At 33.0% G+C, this 20,437-nt stretch overlaps 1 protein-coding gene and 1 pseudogene across 1 annotated transcript; both read right to left on the bottom strand.

Annotated features, from left to right (window-relative positions):
* Nucleotides 1-8,963: 8,963 nt before the first annotated feature.
* Nucleotides 8,964-19,845, bottom strand: LOC117922062 (putative leucine-rich repeat receptor-like protein kinase At2g19210). Its single transcript, XM_034840061.1, is given in 15 exon segments — nucleotides 8,964-9,586; nucleotides 10,411-10,600; nucleotides 10,688-10,756; nucleotides 10,854-10,980; nucleotides 11,358-11,584; nucleotides 11,674-11,822; nucleotides 11,929-12,009; nucleotides 12,088-12,159; nucleotides 12,355-12,426; nucleotides 12,529-12,664; nucleotides 12,741-13,219; nucleotides 13,303-13,406; nucleotides 13,409-13,851; nucleotides 14,733-15,837; nucleotides 19,730-19,845. Coding segments are annotated over 14 exon segments (2,757 nt in total). The 5' UTR covers nucleotides 14,917-15,837; nucleotides 19,730-19,845; the 3' UTR covers nucleotides 8,964-9,162.
* Nucleotides 17,563-19,838, bottom strand: LOC117922410 (annotated as a pseudogene).
* Nucleotides 19,846-20,437: the final 592 nt, after the last annotated feature.

Raw genomic sequence — 20,437 nt, 5'->3', positions numbered from 1 at the left:
ATAAGACAATGAAGACTTGATTAAGTCAATTTGAAAGATTCCATTGTGACTTGACAAAAAAAATTAATTATTTAATTTTTAAGTCAATGCAAAAAATTAAAATTAATTTTTAATTTCATATTAATTACTAATTATATATAAAACAAATTCAAACCTATATATTCAAGTTTTAAATAAAAACCAAACACCCACTCCAAAGTGTTATGATTTTTTGTAATTATGAAAGGTCCGAAAGGAAGAAATCAACCAACTCTTCATTTTTTATTTTTTTATTTTAATTTTTTAACAAAAGTTTAGAATTTTATTGACTTGTCAATGTCACACTAACAACAAAATTGAATAATGCATCAAACTAACAGCTGTGAGGGCCCAATAAGACATGTGGTTGATATTAAGGGATTATTGTCATTGAAAAATCGATCGAGGAAGGTGCTAGAAATAACAACACTTTATTTATTTATATATTTATACTTAATATTATTTATTTGTATCTTTATTCAATGACTTCGATTCCACGGTATATATTGAACGATCCAAATTTCAATTTCAATAGATATCACTACGATGTCTTAGCATTTTTTGTGTAGAATAAAAATACCAAGCTAGCTCTGAATTATTGCAATGGGAGCTATGGGAGCCAAAACTATTGATGTTGTTTTCCGATCCAAGTTGTTCTTTCCCAACGTATTCAGTGGGCTAAATGAGTGGAAATGCCAAGAGTTGTGGGGCCATGTTGTGTTGGAAAAAGACTAGCATTATATGAAATCTCAGTCAATTCATTATTGTATTTTGGTATAAAGAAAAAGAAGCAAAGGGACTTTGAAGTTTCAATGGGGCAAAAAGACTTTGAATTAATAGAGTCAATTGTAATTGCATATCATCACTGCAAAATGAAGACAAATCCAATATGAGGAAGATGGATCCATTATGTATCCAATTTATCAAATCATAGTGATGTTTTCTACATGGAATTGTAATTAATTTTCATTCTTATCTTAATTTTGTCTATATTTTCACGTACCAAACACATTATACAAGTCAATATTAAAACCTGTTTTTTAAAATAAAGCCAGAAAATATGTTTTATGATAATAAAAAAAAATTCAATTGTTGAAAAAAGAAGAAGATATTTTTTTAAAAAAATTTTGAGTTGTTTTTATGTATTTTCATTTTTGTGAGGATGGTTTTAAAAAAATAACTACATAAATATGGAGAATTACTAAGAATAAAGTATAAAACATATTTTTTGAAAAATGCAAAATAAATTAAAAACATTTTAAGTTTTCAAACAACCTTTATTTATACTATATATAAAATAGCAAAAACTTTTTTGTTTCCCTTGAAATACAAATCATCTCACTTCTACGTGCTAACATCATTTCATTACTTTATTTAATTAATTTGAATAACATTTTTCTCTTTTCAAAGACACAGATAATATTTCCTTTTCTAAAAAAAATATATATTATAATTTATTTAAAATGATTTTAATTATTATTACTGAAATTTCTAGATGAAAAATATAAATGATTTTTTTTTCTATTTCTAAAGAGTGAAATGTTTGTAATTTTTTTTCCTAAAATGTTCTTATTATCTCACTTATATTCATATTCATATTTTATTTTATGGGACAATTGTGTTTTGGATCTAGTTGGGTCCAAAAATTAAACTTTAGTCCATATAAGTTCACTATTTAACCCAAGACTCGGAGAAAATGTGGAAATTGAGAAGAAGGATATGAATTTTTTATCTTTCCAAAAATGACCTTTATTAACTATGAAAAAAAAAGGTAGAAAAACATTAATTTAAATTTTATTCCTTTTGTAAACCTCAATAATTTTAATTTAATTTAGTGATTTGGAAAAAAATACACAATTTTCCAAAAAAATAAAAATAAATTATTATTATTATTATTATTATTTAAAAATCAAACATCGTGGAAAATATATATTTTTAAATTATGTATATAAAAAATAACTAAAAATATGTCAAAGTTATTTTTTTAAATAATATATTTTTAGAATATATTTTATAAAAAAATTAGTTTTCTAAAAATAATAAATTTTCAGAATAATTATTAAAAAAATTTAAATAAAAAAGTTTGTCAAACATTGTGGTAGAAAATACTCAAAATAGTTTTGAAGGATATATTTGGTCTCTTTACATTTTATATCATTCTCATCAATTATGCAACTTTCATGAACCAAATCTTAATTTTTGGGTCCAATTGGGTCAAAAACATAATTGTCCTTTATTTTATTTTATTAATATATTCTTAAAAGAGAACCTAAAAATCAATTTAGATACTATTTCCTTAAAGAAATTATCATAATGTAATTAAAATAATTTTAACTTGAAAAGTTAAATATTATTATGGACATTTTTGGAAAAAAAAAAAAAGTGGATGATTATTTTTTTTTCTAAAAATGGAAACATATAAGACAGATTTAGATCATTTTTCTCTTTTAAAAATTATCATAATTTCATTAAAAAAATAATATTTCAGTATAATATAATTTTTCCTCTTTGAAAAAGGTGATAAATAGATTTAAATAATTTTTCTCTTTTAAAATTATCATAATTAAATTAATGATATTCTATATCTCTAGAATTATCATAATAATTTCTATTTAAATTCTTTAAATGAAATAGTGATAAAACTAAAAGTTTAAATGATTTAATATATATATATATATATATATATATATATATACACATATATAATAATGTATAAAAATTAATTATAAATAATTTAAAGAAACGTAAAAGATAATCTTATATTAATATAATTTATTATCTATTAATATAATATATTTGATTTATCTATTTATAAATATTATTTATTAATTTAATATCTTAGTTTAAATTTGTCATTTTATATATTATTTTAATTAATTTTAAGTTATTTATAAATTATTTAAAACAAATAATTTACCGTTAAACTACTATTTTTTAAAAATGATAAGTTACTCATTAATTATCTTTAGAAATTTTATCTCTTTTCATTCAAGGGGATGACCTATAAATTTAATTTTCCAAATAATTATTAATAACAAATAAAAAAAGAATTCAAAATTCTTATTTAAAAGCCCTTTCATTGGCAACCATTAAAGATATGATACCAATCATTATTAACTATTAAAAATTAATAATTAAAATTAATTTTCAAATATTAGATTATTAATATTTAAAAATATGATATTTATAATTATCATAATAAATTTGAATTTTGTAATACTGATTAACAAAAAAACTAATAAAAGTAAGATAAGTAGAAACAACAAATTCACATGTGGAATTTTATAAAATATAATGAAAAAAAAAACAGTTATTATTGGGAAAAAAATCAAACATTAAATAAAATTCTAAGGAATTGTTAAAGTTATCCTAATAAATTTTGAGTTAAAAGATTTATTTGAAATAATAATATGTAGAAAATTGTAAATTGCTATAAAAAATAAATAAATAAATAAACTCATATGTGAGTTTTGGTGGGGTCCATCCCCATTATGAAGATGGTAGGCAACCATCTTTCTGCTTCTTGAGAAACCAAAATTTCTCTTTAGTTTTTTGTTTGCTCCATGCTGCCGCCACCGCCACAACCCCTTTTTCCTCCAATAAATTGTTGCGGTTTATTCCTCTAATAAAAACCTGCCTTTATTTCAACCAATTGAGGCGATCTTCACCCTTAAAAAATCTCCCATAAATAACAGGCTTTTGGGATCATTTGGAGAGACAAAGAAAATTCCAACTATAGAGAATTGTGCAAAAAAGTGCGAAAAGAATGGTAGGTATCACATCAGGGAGAGTGTGTGAGAGAAAAAGAATAGTACTCCACATAGAGAGTATTAAGTGATAAAATTGTGAGGATTGTGAGTATCGTAGGGTGTGTGAAACTCAAATAAAGGCAATACTTAAGTAATATTTTGTCTCAATTTTATCACATAGTGAATTATTTTGTCAGACTTTGCCTTATGGGGGTTTCCCTCATACTAAGGGTTTTACCATATAAAATGGGTGTTCCTTTTTCCTTCCATTTTATTTTATGTGGAATGGCACTGCCACCTATTTATTCATTTTTAAAGGTTGGCATAGCCACACAATTGCTTATTCAAATTTCTAAAGGTTGGCATAGCCACCCATGCTGTTTATTTAAATTTCTGAAGGTTGGCATAGCCACCCAACTTGCTCATTTAATTTCCTATTGATTGGCATTGCCATCAAATTATTAATTGATAATTATTATGGATTGGCAAAGCCACCCAAATATTACTTCTTGTAATATTTAACAAGTCACACACATTTCTAACAACCGCTATCAGAGTGTGGCTCAAAAGTTCAAGTTCGGGTGGAATCATGGTCGAAATTTATTCGAGTCCCATGATTAAATTGACGGCTACAAACTACTCATTATGGAAATCCATGATGGAGGATTTCCTCAATTGTAAGAATTTAGTGGTATCTTTGGGAAATTTTGCCCCAAAAGGAAAAGTCAGATTAGGTATGGTTAGAAATAGCCTATTCGATGAGGAAATTCAAATGAAGGATTTGGTGGGCAATGACACACATGCCCTTGTCACGGAAAACAGGGGTGGAACTAAAAGTAAAGGACCTTATGGGCAAAACAAATCAAGAAACAGATCCAAGTTTAAAGAGAAGATAAAATGTTATCATTGTGGTAAACTAAGCCATATGAAAAAAAACAAAACTATAAATTCCTGAAACAGGGAATAGACAAGAACCAGAAGCAAACAGATGATAGGAATACCACTGCTACCACCTCTACCAGTGACAACGAGGTGACCTTACTTTGTAACCAAGAAGATTGTTGTCATATAGCATATCAAGATGACGAGTGGATAGTGGAGTAAGCGGCATCATACCATTGTGTCCCAAAAAATGAATATTTCTCCATATACAAAGCAGGAAACTTTGGTGTTGTGAAAATGGGAAACACAAGTGTTTCTCAAATCGTGGGGATTGACAACATCTGCATACAGACAAGTACGGGGTGCACATTAACATTGAAAGATGTGCGACACATTCTAGATTTGCGTTTGAACCTGATTTTTGTACATATGCTAGACAATGACGGATATAGTCACTTTATTGGCAACAATAATTGGAAACTTTCCAAGGGATCTTTGATGGTGGCGCGAGGAAAATTATGTTGCTTGTTATACAAAACACACATGAAGGTGCGTGGAGGTCAACTAAATGCAGTTGAGGATGATACTTCTCTAGATTTATGGCACAAACGACTGGCACATATGAGTGAGAAAGGGTTACAACTTTTGGCCAAACAGTCCCTCATTCCTATGGCCAAAGTCAAATCATCAAACCTTTGTGACTATTGTCTATTTGGAAAACATCACAGAGTTTCATTCCAGAATAATTCCAATCAAAAGTTAGAGAAATTGAAATTAGTGTATTCTAATATTTGCGGACCCATGGAAGTAGACTTGTTGGGTGGTAACAAATACTTTGTTACTTTTATTGATGACACTTCACGAAAGACATGGGCATACTTGATGCGTACAAAAATCAGGTATTACAATATTTTCAACAATTTCATGCTATGGTAGAGAGAGAAATGGGAAATCCACTAAAGCATCTTCGAACAGATGATGGTGGAGAGTACATCTCTAGAGAATTTAAAGAATATTGCTCAAAACATGTAATCAGGCACGAAAAGACAAGTCTTGGTACGCCATAGCACAACGGCGTTGCTGAACAGATAAATCAAACTATTATGGAAAAAATCCAGTGTATTTTGAAAATGGCTAAACTTCCTAAGCCATTTTGGGGTGAAGCTATCAACACCTTTATTTACCTAAGGAACAAAGATCAAAGCTTGATGATAAAGCAATTCTTGCATCTTCATGATCGGATATGGTAATGAGGAATTTGGCTACAAGCTATGGGATCCAGAAAAGCAGAAGATAGTCAGAAGCAGGGATATTATGTTTCACGAACATGAGACCATTAAAGATATGGAGAAAAATGTGGTTAGTGCAAAACTCACATATGAAGGTGTTGCAGATTTAACAACAAGACAAACTTCATCAAAGGGTGCCATAGATGAAACAAATATGATAGGATAAAAAAATGGACAAAAATTGAAGAACCAGTCATCAAGGATGAGGATTAGGGGGAGCAGACCCCTCCACCAGAAGAATGAACTTAATTAAAATGAACTACCAGAGAACATTGACCATCCACAAGGTCTCCCAATTCTTAGTATATTTTAATTATTGATGAGAATGAGCCTGAGAGCTTCTAGGAAGTGCAATCTTACAAAGACAAAGATTGTTGGACAAAGCCATGCAAAAAGAGATGAATTTCTTATGGAAGAACGATACATACAAGTTAACATAACTACCAAAATGGAGAAAATCACTCAAGAACAAATGGGTGTTTAAACTAAAGAAAAATGATGAGAAACTGTTGAAATACAAAGCTCAATTAGTGGTGAAAGGTTTAGTCAAAAACAAGGTATTGACTTTGATGAAATATTTTCACCTATTGTGGAAGCATGTTCAATTCAAGTTACATTAGGATTAGCAACAAGTATGAATCTCAAATTGGAGCAACTCAACATCAATATTGTTTTTTCTACATGGTAATCTTGATGAAGAGATCTTTATGGAGCAACTAGAAGGCCTCAAGGTTAAAAGGAAGGAGAACATGGTCTGCAAGTTGAAGAAAAGCATGTATGGACTAAAATAGGCGTTATGACAATGGTACAAGAAATTTGACTCATTCATGATGAGTCAAAAGTACAAGAGAACAGTTGCAGATCCATGTGTATATGTTCAAAGATTCCCTGATGGTAAATTCATCATTTTTTTATTATATGTTGATGATATGTTGATTGTAAGATAAGATGCAGACATGATCCGAAAAATAAAAAGGAAATTGTCAAAGACATTTGACATAAAGGATTTGGGTACTGCAAAACATATCTTGAGAATGGAGATCCTACAAGATAAAAAGGCGAGCAAACTAATGGCTATCACAGGAGAGATACATTGAACGAATGCTAGAGAGGTTCAATATGAAATATTCGAAGGCAATCCTACTCCACTCGTTGGACATTTCAAATTAAGCAAGAAATCTTGTCCATCTATGAAGAAGTAAAAATATGAAATGTCAGTTATTCTGTATTCATCAACAGTTGGAAGTTTGATGTATGTTACGGTATGTACGCATCTAGATATTTCTCATGCAGTAGGAGTCGTGAGCAGATTTATAGCAAATCTTGGTAAGACACATTGGGAAATGGTGAAATGGATTTTCAGATATCTTAGGGGAACCTCAAAGGTATGTCTAAGCTTTGGGGAATCAAAACCATTTCTTGAAGGGTATATAGATTCTGATATGGTTGGAGACCTAGATAGTAGAAAATCTACTTCTGGGTACTTATTTACAGCTCCAAGGGGAGTAATATCATGGCAATCAAAGTTATAAAAGTGTGTTTCATTATCTATTACAAAAGCAAAGTACATAGCAGCTACTAAAATTGGAAAAGAGATGTTTTGGATGAAGCAATTTCTTCAGGAACTGGGTTTGAGACAGAAAGACTACATAGTATATTGCAACAGTCAAAGTACTATTGACTTAAGCAAAAACATTATGTATCATGCAAGGATGAAGCATATAGATGTGAGATATCACTAGATCAAGAAGACTTGAAGAGAAACTATTCCAAGTAAGAAAGATCCACACATATAAGAATACTGTTGATATGATGAGGAAGGTCATTACAAAAGAAAACCCTGCACAATGTGTCAGAAACGTCGGCATGGGCTCTTACTAGAAGTCAAGAGATTTCCCACCTTCAGTTGATGCATAGGTCTGGAGGGGGAGATTTGGTGGGGTCCATCCTCATTATGGCATGCAACCATCTTTCTGCTTCTTAAGAAACCAAAATTTCTCTTTGGTTTTTTGTTTGCTCCATGTTGCTACCACGACGACCGTCACAACCCCTTTTTGCTGTAATAAGTTGTTGCAGTTTATTCCTACAATAAAAACCTGTCTTTATTTCAACCAATTGAAGCAATCTTCAACCTTAAAAAATCTCCTATAAATAATAGGCTTTCGGGATCATTTGGAGAGACAAAGAAAATTCCAACCATAGAGAGTTGTGCAGAAAAGTGAGAAAAGAGTGGCGGGTATCACACCAGGGAGAGTGTGTGAGAGAAAAAAATCAGTACTTTACATAGAGAGTACTGAGTGATACAATTGTGAGGATTGTGAGCATATCCTAGGGTGTGTGAAACTCAAGTAAAGGCAATACTTGAGTAATATTTTGTCCAAATTTTATCACATAGTGGATTCTTTGTTTGGCTTTATCTCATGGAGATTTCCCTCATTTTGAAGGTTTTACCATGTAAATTGGGTGTTTCTTTTTCTTGTCATTTTATTTTCTATGGATTGGCACTGCTACCCATTTACTCATTTTTTTTAAGGTTGGCATAGCTACCCAACTATTTATTTAAATTTATGAAAGTTGGCATAGCCACCCAACTTGCTCATTTAATTTCCTGTGGATTGGCATTGCCACCTAATTAATATTTGATAATTATTGTGGATTGGCAAAGTCACCCAAATATTACTTATTGTAATATTTAACAGGTCACATGCATTCCCAACAAGTTTCAACTTTTATCCAACATAATAAACTCAAAAGTTAAAAATAAATAAATAAATAAATAAAATTAAATCAAAATTAAAATACTAAATCATTCAAATATTAAATCATTGAAATTCTATGAATTTAATCTCAAAAGTTATGGTTAATAAGAAAAAACTAAAATTTATGACTATAAAAATAAATATAACGAGTTTCAACTTTTATCCAACATAATAGACATAAAATGACAAAAAAAAAAAAAAACTTTTTAAAATATTAAACCATTGATACTCTATGAATAAGAAAAAACTAAAATTTTATATAATTATAAAAAAAAATCCAAGTAATATTCGAATAAGATATTAAATTGTGAAAGTTACATCCCCAAACATCATCCGCATCATCCATGTGCATCGCATCTATTCAACTACTAGTTCTACAAAATATGAGAAAAACAATTTTTTAAACCAATTTTCAAAAAACTATTTTTTAAAACTTGAAAACACTTATGAAATAGAGCCTAACTATTATCTTGCTTCTGGACCCATTTCAAGTTCAAGATCCGGACTATATAAGTCAATCGAATTGCTTGATTCTGTGGCCTGTTCCTCCATCCTTCTAGTTTGATCATGAGCTTTCTCTTCTTCCAAACACTCCTTTAGTTCCATCACTACATGACTCATAGTCACCCTTTGGATGGAAATTGGTGGTAGGCATGCCATTGCTGTCTCCAAAACTCTCCAAACTGAATTTGTGTTCAAATTTCCTTGTAGCCTGGGATCAACAATGCTTCCAATGTCCCCTCTCTCCACAAAAGACCTTACCCATTGAACTATATGAATGTTGTCTTCATCTTTAATGATTGCAGGTTTTCCAGTTATCAACTCCAATAGAACAATTCCAAAGCTATAAACATCACTTTTCTGGGTCAACCTATTAGATATGTAGTACCTGCACAGAAGCACTTGGTGACTAAATCCAGTATAGTGTCTTATTTTATTTTATAGTTTTTATAACACCCACATGTAGGGGTGTAACTTGGACAAGTTTGTCCGACCCAACCTAACCTTTGGACAAATTTAGACAATAATTTTCAATACTTGGATTGGGCTTAGGTTAAGTTTTTTCAATCTAAACTCAATTTGGGTTGGATTTAACTAAGGCTCGCACCACCCAATCTCAACCCGAACTCGATTTAATATTTTTTTTAATATTTGTAATGTCTATTATCTTATATAACAATATTCATTTTTTTTTTTAGATTTTTAGAAAATATATCAAATTATATTATATCATATACTTTTCATTTTTGTAAAAAGATATATAAATTTATTTTCACTTTTTTGTTATTATCTTAAAATTATGTCCTATTCACTATTTAAATTTTCATATAAATGTACAGAAAAAGTTTAAAAAAAAACATTATAGATGAATTTTGAATTATGCAACATAACCAACTTGAATTTGATCTAACCAACCCAAGTTCAACCCAAATTTAAAGAAATGGGGTTGGGTTAGGATTAGGTTGAATAACTCAAGTTAGAAAATGGGTTGGGTTAGGTTAAAGTTGATTATTTCTTAATTCAAATTGGATTTGATTTAGGGATCAACTCAACCAACTCACCTAATTTGCAACCCTATCCACATGTCTACTCTTTTTGACCAAAAATATAGAATGATCCCTAAAGTAGAAAATAGGGTTCTAATTCATAGACCAATCTCCTATAAAGAAATAGAGTCATATACTGATTAACTGTAAAGTAACATGGACTTACTCTGGATCAATGTAACCAATAGTGCCAACAACTGCAGTTGTGGGATGAGTTTCACTCTCAATTGAGAAAAATCTTGAGAACCCAAAATCAGCTATCTTAGCTTGCAGTTTTTCATTCAACAAAATGTTGGCAGTTTTCACATCTCTGTGGATTATAGGTGGCTTGCAACCACAGTGCATGTATTCTAGTCCTACACCTCAAATTTTGAAGAAATGTTAGTTTAATTCAAGGGATTTGAACTTTATTAGTATCAATTGCAATCAATTGGCCTTCTCACCTTGTGCTGCATCCACTGCTATTTGAAGTCTCTCTATCCAACTCAAAGGACTAGTGCTTATATCTGCCCCTTCAACATGAGAAGCCAATATTTGCATCTTGATTTTATTTTTAGCAAAATGGTTTTCTTAGTGAGGTAAGATTCATACAGGAAAATGGGAATTTACCTGATAGATAATTTTGTAAGTTCCCACCAGCCATGTACTCATAGATGAGCCCCATGTTTGTACCTTCATGGCAGTACCCAACCAGAGAAGCCAAGTTTCTATGGTGAACTCTCATCAAGAGCCTAGCCTGCAACTCAAAAATCAAAAACAAAGTCAAATGAGAAACATTTTCACAAGAAAGAGGACTCATACATATATAGGTTCAAAAAACTTTTTCTCTATTTAATGTGGGATATCACAATCACTCTCATACAAACATAGTGTACTTGTTATATCGTATGGGATTACAAGGCAGACATCCCTGATCGGGGATGAACTCTTGTGTGCCTTATATTCAAAGAGACCTCATGGCTTTAAAACACATATACAAGGTTAAAAAGATTCCATACATATATAATGGTGAAAATTTTTTTTTTATCCAATGTGGGCATCACAAAAATCTTTTAACAATCAAGATTTGTTGTAAGATCAAAAGAAAATGAATTTATGTATCAAGAAGCATGCCTCATTGCGAAACTCCTTCATTCCTTGTTTTGATGATTGAGAGAGCATCTTGATAGCAACTTGTGTGCCATTAAGCATGCAGCCATGGTAAACGGTTCCAAATCCTCCCGTCCCAAGGACTGTTTGAAAGTCATTGGTAATACTCACAATCTCTGAGTATCTGAATCGTTGGTTCTCCATCTTTAGTGACCATGTTTCTTCAGGAGATCTGACAAGTGATTTTGTAGCTAATATGACCACAAAAAAAAATCAAGACATCTTAGAATTAGGACGCAAGTATTCATAAGGCCAACTTCTTGAACTGCAAAAAATGCACCTTTTTTCCTTCTTTTTAGGCTCCATATAATAACCAATGCAAGGAAGATGATGACAAGTGATGAAACTACTGCTGCAACTATTGGACCGACAGAGTTCTTATTCTCTTTGCATTGAGCCGATGGACAAAGATCCGGGTTGTTGGCCACACTAGCATTAAATTAGTTGTTCTTAGGGGAAAATGAAGTTGGAAAACCAAAGTAGTGTTCAAGAAATAGAATTAGTATTGATGGGGTTTCGAATTGAGAGGGTGAACCTCAATGACAGTGACCCTTTCTCTGATCTTGCAATGAGATCTGGAGGAACTGAACCCGAGAGCTTGTTTCCTGTAACATTCCTGCAAAGATGTTGAATTAGACTGGATGTTTTTCATTCCAACAATTTTTTATTATACCATCAAAACTCCATTACTTACAGGGCAGTCAAGAATGACAGTCGTGACAAAAATTCAGGCAGTTCTCCTGTTAGGCTATTGTTCGACAAATCCCTGAAATGAAATGTACGTAGAATACTTTCAAACTCACTCCTGTCACTAACAGGATTTCTTATTACAGTAGAGGGTATTGTTGCATGTATTCATTTTCCAAGAAGTATACTTCACAAGTCATTTGGAAGATAAGGCTTATGACATAAATATATCAACCAATACTTGGATGTTTTAACGATGTCCAGTAACACTTACAGGAACTGTAATGCTGTGAGATTCAACAGTGAAGGAGATATCGTGCCTCTCAATCCACTTGAGGACAGATTCCTGCAAGTAATCCAATATTTATTGAGATAGTCTCTGTAATTAGCTATAACATATATAGTTTTTTATTTTCTTCCTTACATCCTTCCAAGTGCTTATACTCACAGAGAGATGATTCTGGGTGATTCATAACCATTGTTACTGCAGGTGAGGCCATCCCAAGGTTGCACTGGGGCACATGGATCTCCTTGCCAGTTCTTCTCAACAAGATAGAATGATTTGATTCTCGAGATACCATTTACTAGTATTAAACAAGCGATCATATAAAAATTATGCCTGGCTTAAAAAAATGTAAGTACATGAGCAAGGGGACACACCATCTTCTTGGAAAGTTGGCGCCTGTAAGAGATCTTTCACCATGTAAATCTCCATGGCATTTAGGATCGGAGGAAGGGAAGAATTCAATGTCTTATAAATAGAAAACTTCAGCTTGGATCCCCTCACTGGCTGTTTGTTATTTACAGTTCTTGAGTGCAGGTACTTGGGAACAATATTAGCTTCCCCCCAGGGGTTACCATTCAGGGTAATGCTGAAATTTCTAGTCTGGTTTTCCTGCAGCCCCTCAAGTTCTGCAAAGTGCATGTACACATAAAACTCCAGAGTGGAATCACCGATATCGAAATCAAAGTCCAATGAGGCACTGCTATTCATTGGCCTAATGGCAGTGGTCATGACCTTTGATGGCAGTTTATACTCAGTTTCAGCATGGGAATCAATGGGCACTGTTGTATTGAGTGATTCACAGTCAGGTAAATTATAAGGAAACCAAATTCGATCATAAGCGTCGTCTTTGAACCTGAGAGAGGTGTTTCCCAAACATATCATATGCTTGTAAAACATGTTTCTTGAAAACCAAACACAATTCAATGGTAAACTCACCTGACTATCTCATTGGTTGTTGAACCAGCATCGAGCCGCCTGTATAAAGCTAGTGATCCAGACTCAGTCCTATAACTAGAATCATGAAAATGCCTTACTTCCAGTGTGATGATATAAATGGTTCTCCACAACCGATATTTACAAGACATACATAGATATCATCATCTGAGGGAGCATGTAGAATCTCCTTCATCACAAGATGAGATGCATTGTCCAGCTTCACAGAATCCCACATGTTAACTCCAATATAAAGATCAAACTGTGGAACCTGGTTGAGTTCATCATAGTTTCCATACATGAAGGAAGCTCTGATCAAATACATAGTGCCGTGGCCTTCTGGAGGTCTCAGTGTGTAACAATTCCTTTTCCCTTGAGGGAAGCTTCTAACATTTGTGAGAGACTTGTGAAGAGTTGTAGAGCTGAACTTGGATGATATGTTCTTATTTATTCCGGATCTGATGAAGCTTGCATCCGAAGTGTACTGTAACCCAGTTTTGGCATCAATGTACTTGAAATCTTCAGGTAGCCCGCAGTCTATGTTTATGGAGCCTTTGAAATTCACAAGAAACCAGCAAAAAAATAAAAAATTAGAATAACCTTTTTGATCAAGTAAACCAGATTAATCAATGCTATATGCTACACTAATAATATATGTGCTACTTTTAATAGTTAGTTGCTGGGTTCTGTCCTAAAAATATCGATATTCGTGGGATTGGGACAGAGCTGTGTGAATTGGTAGATGAACAGAGTCCAGCAAAAACAGGGCTCTGATAATGATGAATACATTGCTTCTATATTCCCATTTCTTCTTTCCCATAAGCTTAGAGGTATGAAGTGTTAGCTCAGTTGTGTACTGTTTAGAAGCAAATTCAATGGAGAATGACTCCTACAAGCAACAAGAAATATCTCAGATATCACTTCAGAGGGAAAAGGGTGCCTAAGTTTTTTAGTGTTTGGTGAGTAAAAACAGAGCACTTTTTCTTCAGCCTTCTAAAATTCTGCACTTTATTTGAAACCCCATCTTGAAACTTGTTAATATACTTAAATCAGAAAACATTATTCCTAGGAATTCTTAAAGCTTGCTTTACAAAAAAATGAATTTGGGCATGAATTTTCCTCTGAAAACTTGATTTTAATTTGATTCTTGTGCCTTCTTCCTTAATATTACTATTAGGATGTTCAAGAATTATGGTCTGGATGATCTGAACTACGAAAGGATGTCTAATAACTCAGTCAGGGAAAATCTGCAGATTGATATCCCAAAAAGATAATTGCCTCCATATTTAGTGGCACAGGCACATGGTGATATAAAAAGCACAAAAAGTAAAATGAAGAGGCCAAAATCTGTGTGAAATCCCAAGAGGGAACTGATTTAAACCAATCAGCCCTTGAGACCTTGATCTATATTTCGCAATGAAAAAACACGTTACCAGCTATGTCATCTAGCTTCCTTCGAGCAGGTTTACGATTGATGATGCTTTCTGAATCACCAAAAACACCATCAGAAGCCAGAGCTACCGATTCTTCCATAGAAATGGTGAGGGCAAACACTTGCAGGAAAAGAAGGCATACTTTTGAAGACCAGGCATATGTTCCTCTGCACTCCACAAACATTTTTTTTTTCTCTATAGATTAAAAAATGTTGTATTCAGCTTAGATGAAGAGAAAATCGGAGATGAAACTATGAACTATAACATGATTGATCTTTCTGCTGAAAATCAGGGTATAGAAGATAAGACCGCTGCATTGATGGAGAGCCTTGAGAAACCTTCTCAAGCATTTAAGAATGAAGAGCACCTTCCCTACAAACATGAAAGTGACCATCACCAACCACTCTTTCTAAATTGAATACTCATCTTGACTAGTTGCAGTTACTAGGTTCAGTAGTTCAAATTTATGAACCCTGCAGTGAAAAGTAGCTGGCCTCATCTAATTATAAATCACAAGACACTTGGAACCATCTGATCAATCTTGGGTCATTCTAATTACAGATGATGTGTCTTCTATCTTTGAGATTAACTCAATATCCGTTAGATGTGGTTATCACGAGATTTAATATCATGTGGACCTTTTGTGATGTTTGATCTATAAGGTTGGTGACCACCATCATTTAATATGGTTGAATGCTTCTGAAAATATCTGTGGCTTGGTGGACCCTCAATGTGGAATTAGTCATTCAGATTTCTGCAGATACTATCATCAACCCCATTTGTGAAAAATTATTAACACTTCAATATATTTTCCATATTTTGATTAAACCAACCAACATGAACATAACATAAGGTGGGGAGTTCACAATACAGCATGAACTTCATTCAAATTTATTTTCAGAACAAAGGAATATGAAGCAGGCAGGGACACTGGCATGTCCTTTGGCTTCAATTTATTCATAAATATATGATTAGGGGACAAAGCTGGCGTTTCAGGGTGACACTGGTTGTTCTGCAGGAGAAGCACAGCATTGGCAGCAACCGTTTGGAGGTAAAGGTGAGCAACAAACACAAGCAGGGCAGAGGGGTCCTCCTTGAAGAAGCTCTGCATGAAAAAAGAGAAAGAAAAAAAAAAAGACTGAATTAATATCATCATGGTAACAAAATATCTAGTACCAGTAATCAATGATTAATCAGGTTTACCTCGTTGGGTGAATCGAGCTGCATCACATGGTGATACCATTGGAGATAAAACCATGGCAAAGATGAAAATGGTGAGCAGAATAGACCTTGGAGAGTTGGTTGCTGCCATGTTAATTTGTTATGATAAAATCTAGTACTGGAGAAGCATACTTATATACACTGTGAAGGACATAGTCATGGAAGTTACTTTGCGTATATGCTGCAAAGTATGAATGGAAAATGTAGAATTCCCAGCGTTTTGGGCTCCAGTTTGTCTAAGTTTCCATCTTATTGGATGAGCTTTCACCATTTTCAAACTTTTCTCCTTTTTCACAGCCTTTTTCTCATCATCTTAGGTGGGATTGTGGGTTGAATGAGCTTTGAGTCAATGTCTTATGTCACTAGTAGTTGTTATCAATTTGAATAGCATCTTACGTAGGTCAGCATGATATCCTCAACTCACTCAAGCAACTACAATGATTCAAAATCTATTGCTTTCATCAAGGAAACAAGAGAATTATGATGGGCTGCTGTAAGATTAGGTAAGAATCAAGCTGGCCAATCTTGATTTCATCTCGGACTATTTGAAATAGTCACTACAATTTTCCAAGTATCATATTGAGATAACCATGTTTAGCGGTGGCAAAGTTTGATACGATGTTTCCAACACGAACTCGAACCCAACATAGTTTTATTTGGCTCGAGTATAATTGGATTTGGGTTATATTCATGTTAACCAGTATATCCCATTTAACAAATAGAAAGTTTTTGGATCAACTTGCATAATATAAATTTAACCTAAATTGACTCATTTAATAATTAATTTAAATATAAGTTTAAACTATGTAATTCATATTTAACTTAATTAAGTTATACACATGTAGGCATTGATCATATAAATTTATATAAGATTGATCTAGCTCAACTTAATTATCAAATAGAAAAACTTGATTGTTAAATGTGTTACCTAATTAATAATTAGATAGTATTTGATTTATATTTTTGATTTGATTATTATTCATGTCGAGTTCAGGTTGAACTATGTAGTAAAATATCTTGGTTTTGACACAAACAACCACCAACACGAATTGCCACTTGTTATCAATTCCCTCAACTCAAAAACATAGTTCTTGTATTTTACCTTGTACTAAATATTTGATTCATCAACTGAGAATTTAATTTATGAATCATATGAAATCTTTTGTTTGTCGTAATTAGATGGAGGATGAGAAGTGCCCTCTTTGATTCTTTACAACTAAACCATTTTACTCCAACTTTGGAAACAAGGGAAGAGCAATTACAGAAGGGCAATGCAGAGAATTTATTCAGAAGAGCCACAGGCTACAATATTGTGAGAATCCCTTCTCACGAGTACACTATTATTTCCCTGGTCATTACACATCATAGTAAGGAAAACCATCTATATTACATCATGCCCTGCCCTCCAGCAGACTGAGACCAAGCTGTGTTGAACTACTCCGGCAAACTTGAGAGCTCCAACTTTCACCAGTTAAGCTTAGCAGGGAAGTACTGCAACAACAAAGGTTCTTTGTGATAAGGACAAATCATAGGGACCAGAAAGAATGTAAGAGTTTATTTGACAGTAATTTTAAAAAACATTTCAAAACATTTATTCTAAAAAAAAAATTCAAGTGTTAGAAAGTTTAGAAGCATTTCTTAGAATCATTGTCAAACGGGTTCTAACATCGATTCGGACTTTGCTCTTGCTGTAAAGGTCATATTTGCTGCATATACAGGAAAGGAATTGGAAAATAAACATCAGAATTTATTAGGCAAGGTATAGTTAGGACTTAAAAGTAAAAGAAAAAAATGGTAATCTTACTTGAATATCTTGAGCCACTTCAGATCCTCAATGTCTTCCTCATTCATCAGATGTTTATATGCATCAGACCTGTGCAAAGCTGCCACATTAAACACTTTCATTAAGACCGATTCATCATGAAATCACCATTTTGTGTATAATTGGATATATATTTAGAGAAATTTCCTCGTTCCCTCAACTCAATAACAAAATAAAGCCTTGATGCTAAATGGGGTTCAAGAAATTTCTCTGATTTTTTTTGTACTAACCACAAAAGGGAATGGTATATGATAACAGAAAGCCCTGCTGCAGGTAAAGTTGTCTTGTTCTCCTTGGCCACCTAAAAATGAGAGATGGGAAGTTAGAATTTTGTCACTCTTAACCTCAAAAACAATTAAAAAAAAATCATGTAGGTAGAGTAGATAATGTGGGCAGAGTTTGAAACATGTACCAGGTACATGTAATCATCATGCCCCCATGACATCATCACATTCTCAAGCCCACAGCCCTCTGAGTAAGCCCATACTTGTTGTAAGCAGGATTATGGTCGTCAGGGTTTTCCTTGAGATACTGCAGAGCATCATAAAAACCATAAGTCTGATTCAAATAATTAGAATAATTAGAGTAACTGGATATGTTTCTTTAGTAATATGGATTTGAAAGAAGACCAACCTTGTGATGAACAATGGACTCATCAAAAGCACACCCACCAGGGAATGTGTCCCCTGCAATATAACAAAATGATGAGATTACAAAATTTTTTAATATGTTTGATGATATTAGCTGCAACATATGAAATAAGACACTCACCAACAACAGCCCACTGAAGCAGTCCTCCAAAGGAAGGAAAGAGGACCTTTCCCAGATCTGCAGTACATCGAGAGACAAGTCAAGCAATTGTTTCCCTACTTACAAACCAGATTGGATGTGAGTCCTTTAGAGTCTGCCCATTTCATGGAAAAGTTCAATGTGACTCAAGAGTTGAAAAGATACAACTCCATCAACTTTATGGATATCGTCTACTTTGGACCCAAACAGTCCTTACGGTTTTAAAACTCATCTACAAGGTTCAAGAAGAGGTCATACACATATCATGTCATCAATCTGATGTAGGATGTCACAAATACACCCAATGGAGACACAATATATTCATTATATCACATGGGATTGCAGAGTGAAATAGGTGAGACCCCTTGTATTGGGTCAAACAAACTCCCACATCAAGATTAGGAATTAAAATTGATATCATTTATAACGAGTCACTCCCAACTATGCAAATATTGTCCCTGAGGATCCTCAAAGCCCATACGATGTCTGTTAGGCTGGGAGCGTTCCTTACAAGGGTCCTTTTGCCTCTACCTAATATTATTCATAGGATTTACCGAGATGAAGCAGGAATTTACCATGGATAAGGGCACAAGCTTTAACGTCATAGGACTTTTTGTGATGTTTGGTTTATAAAGTTGGTGACCACCATCAGTTAATATGGTTGAATGCTTCTGAATATATGTATGTTTATGTGGACCCTCAATGTAGAATTAATCATTCAGATTTCTGCTGATAATATCAACCGCATTTGTAAAACATTACAAAGACTTCAATATATTTTCCATATTTTGATTAAACCAAACAAACATGAACATAACATAAGGTGGGGAAGTTCACGATACAGCATGAATTTATGCAAATTTATTTTCATAACAAAGTCATATGAAGCAGGCAGACACACTGGCATATCCTTCGGCTTCTGTTTATTCATAAATATACGATTAGGGGACAAAGCTGGCGTTTCAGGGTGACGCTGGTTCTGCAGGAGAAGCACAGCATGGGCAGCAACCGCCGGGAGGTGCAGGTGAGCAGCAAACACAAGCAGGGCATATGGGTCCTTCGTCTTCTTGAAGAAGCTCTGCATGAGAAAAAAGAAAAGACTGAATTAATCTCATCATGGAAACAAAATATTCAGTACCAGTGATCGATAATTGATTGGGTTTACCTCGTTGGGTGAATCGAGCTGCATCACATGATGATACCATTGGAGATAAAACCATGGCAAAGATGAAAATGGTGAGCAGAATGGACCTTGGGGAGTTGGTTCCTGCCATTTCTGCTATGATAAAATCTGATACCGGAGAACCATACTCATATAGATTGTGAAGGACTTAGTCATGGAAGTTACTTTGCGTTATATGCTCCGAAGTATGAATGGAAAATGTAGAATTCGTAGTGTTTTGGGCACCAGTTTGTCCAAGTTTCCACCTTATTAATTAGACTTTCACCATTTTCAAACTTTCTCCTTTTCACAACAGGCTTTTTCTCATCATCTCTTAGGTGGGATTGTGAATTGAATGAAGTTTGAGTCAATGCCTTGTAACTATAATGGTTCAAAATTCAACTCAAGCAACCATAATGGTTCAAAATCTACGGCTTTCATAAAAGAAACAAGAGAGTTACGATGAGCTGCTGTAAGATTAGGTAAGACTCTAGCCCGACAATCTTGATTTCATCTCACACCATTTGGACAATCTTAATTTCATCCCATACTATTTGAGATATTAGTCTATTTTTTGTTTTTTGAAGACTATTTAAAAAAGTGATTATACAAATACGTAGAATGATTGAAAATAAACTACTACATATAAAAATTATTTTTAAAATATATTTAAAAATATTAAAAATAGATTAAAAATATTTCAAGTTTTCA

The sequence above is a fragment of the Vitis riparia genome, chromosome 9, assembly GCF_004353265.1.
Source record: "Vitis riparia cultivar Riparia Gloire de Montpellier isolate 1030 chromosome 9, EGFV_Vit.rip_1.0, whole genome shotgun sequence".
Classification (NCBI taxonomy): Eukaryota; Viridiplantae; Streptophyta; class Magnoliopsida; order Vitales; family Vitaceae; genus Vitis; species Vitis riparia.
This window is presented reverse-complemented; position numbering and strand designations above follow the sequence as displayed.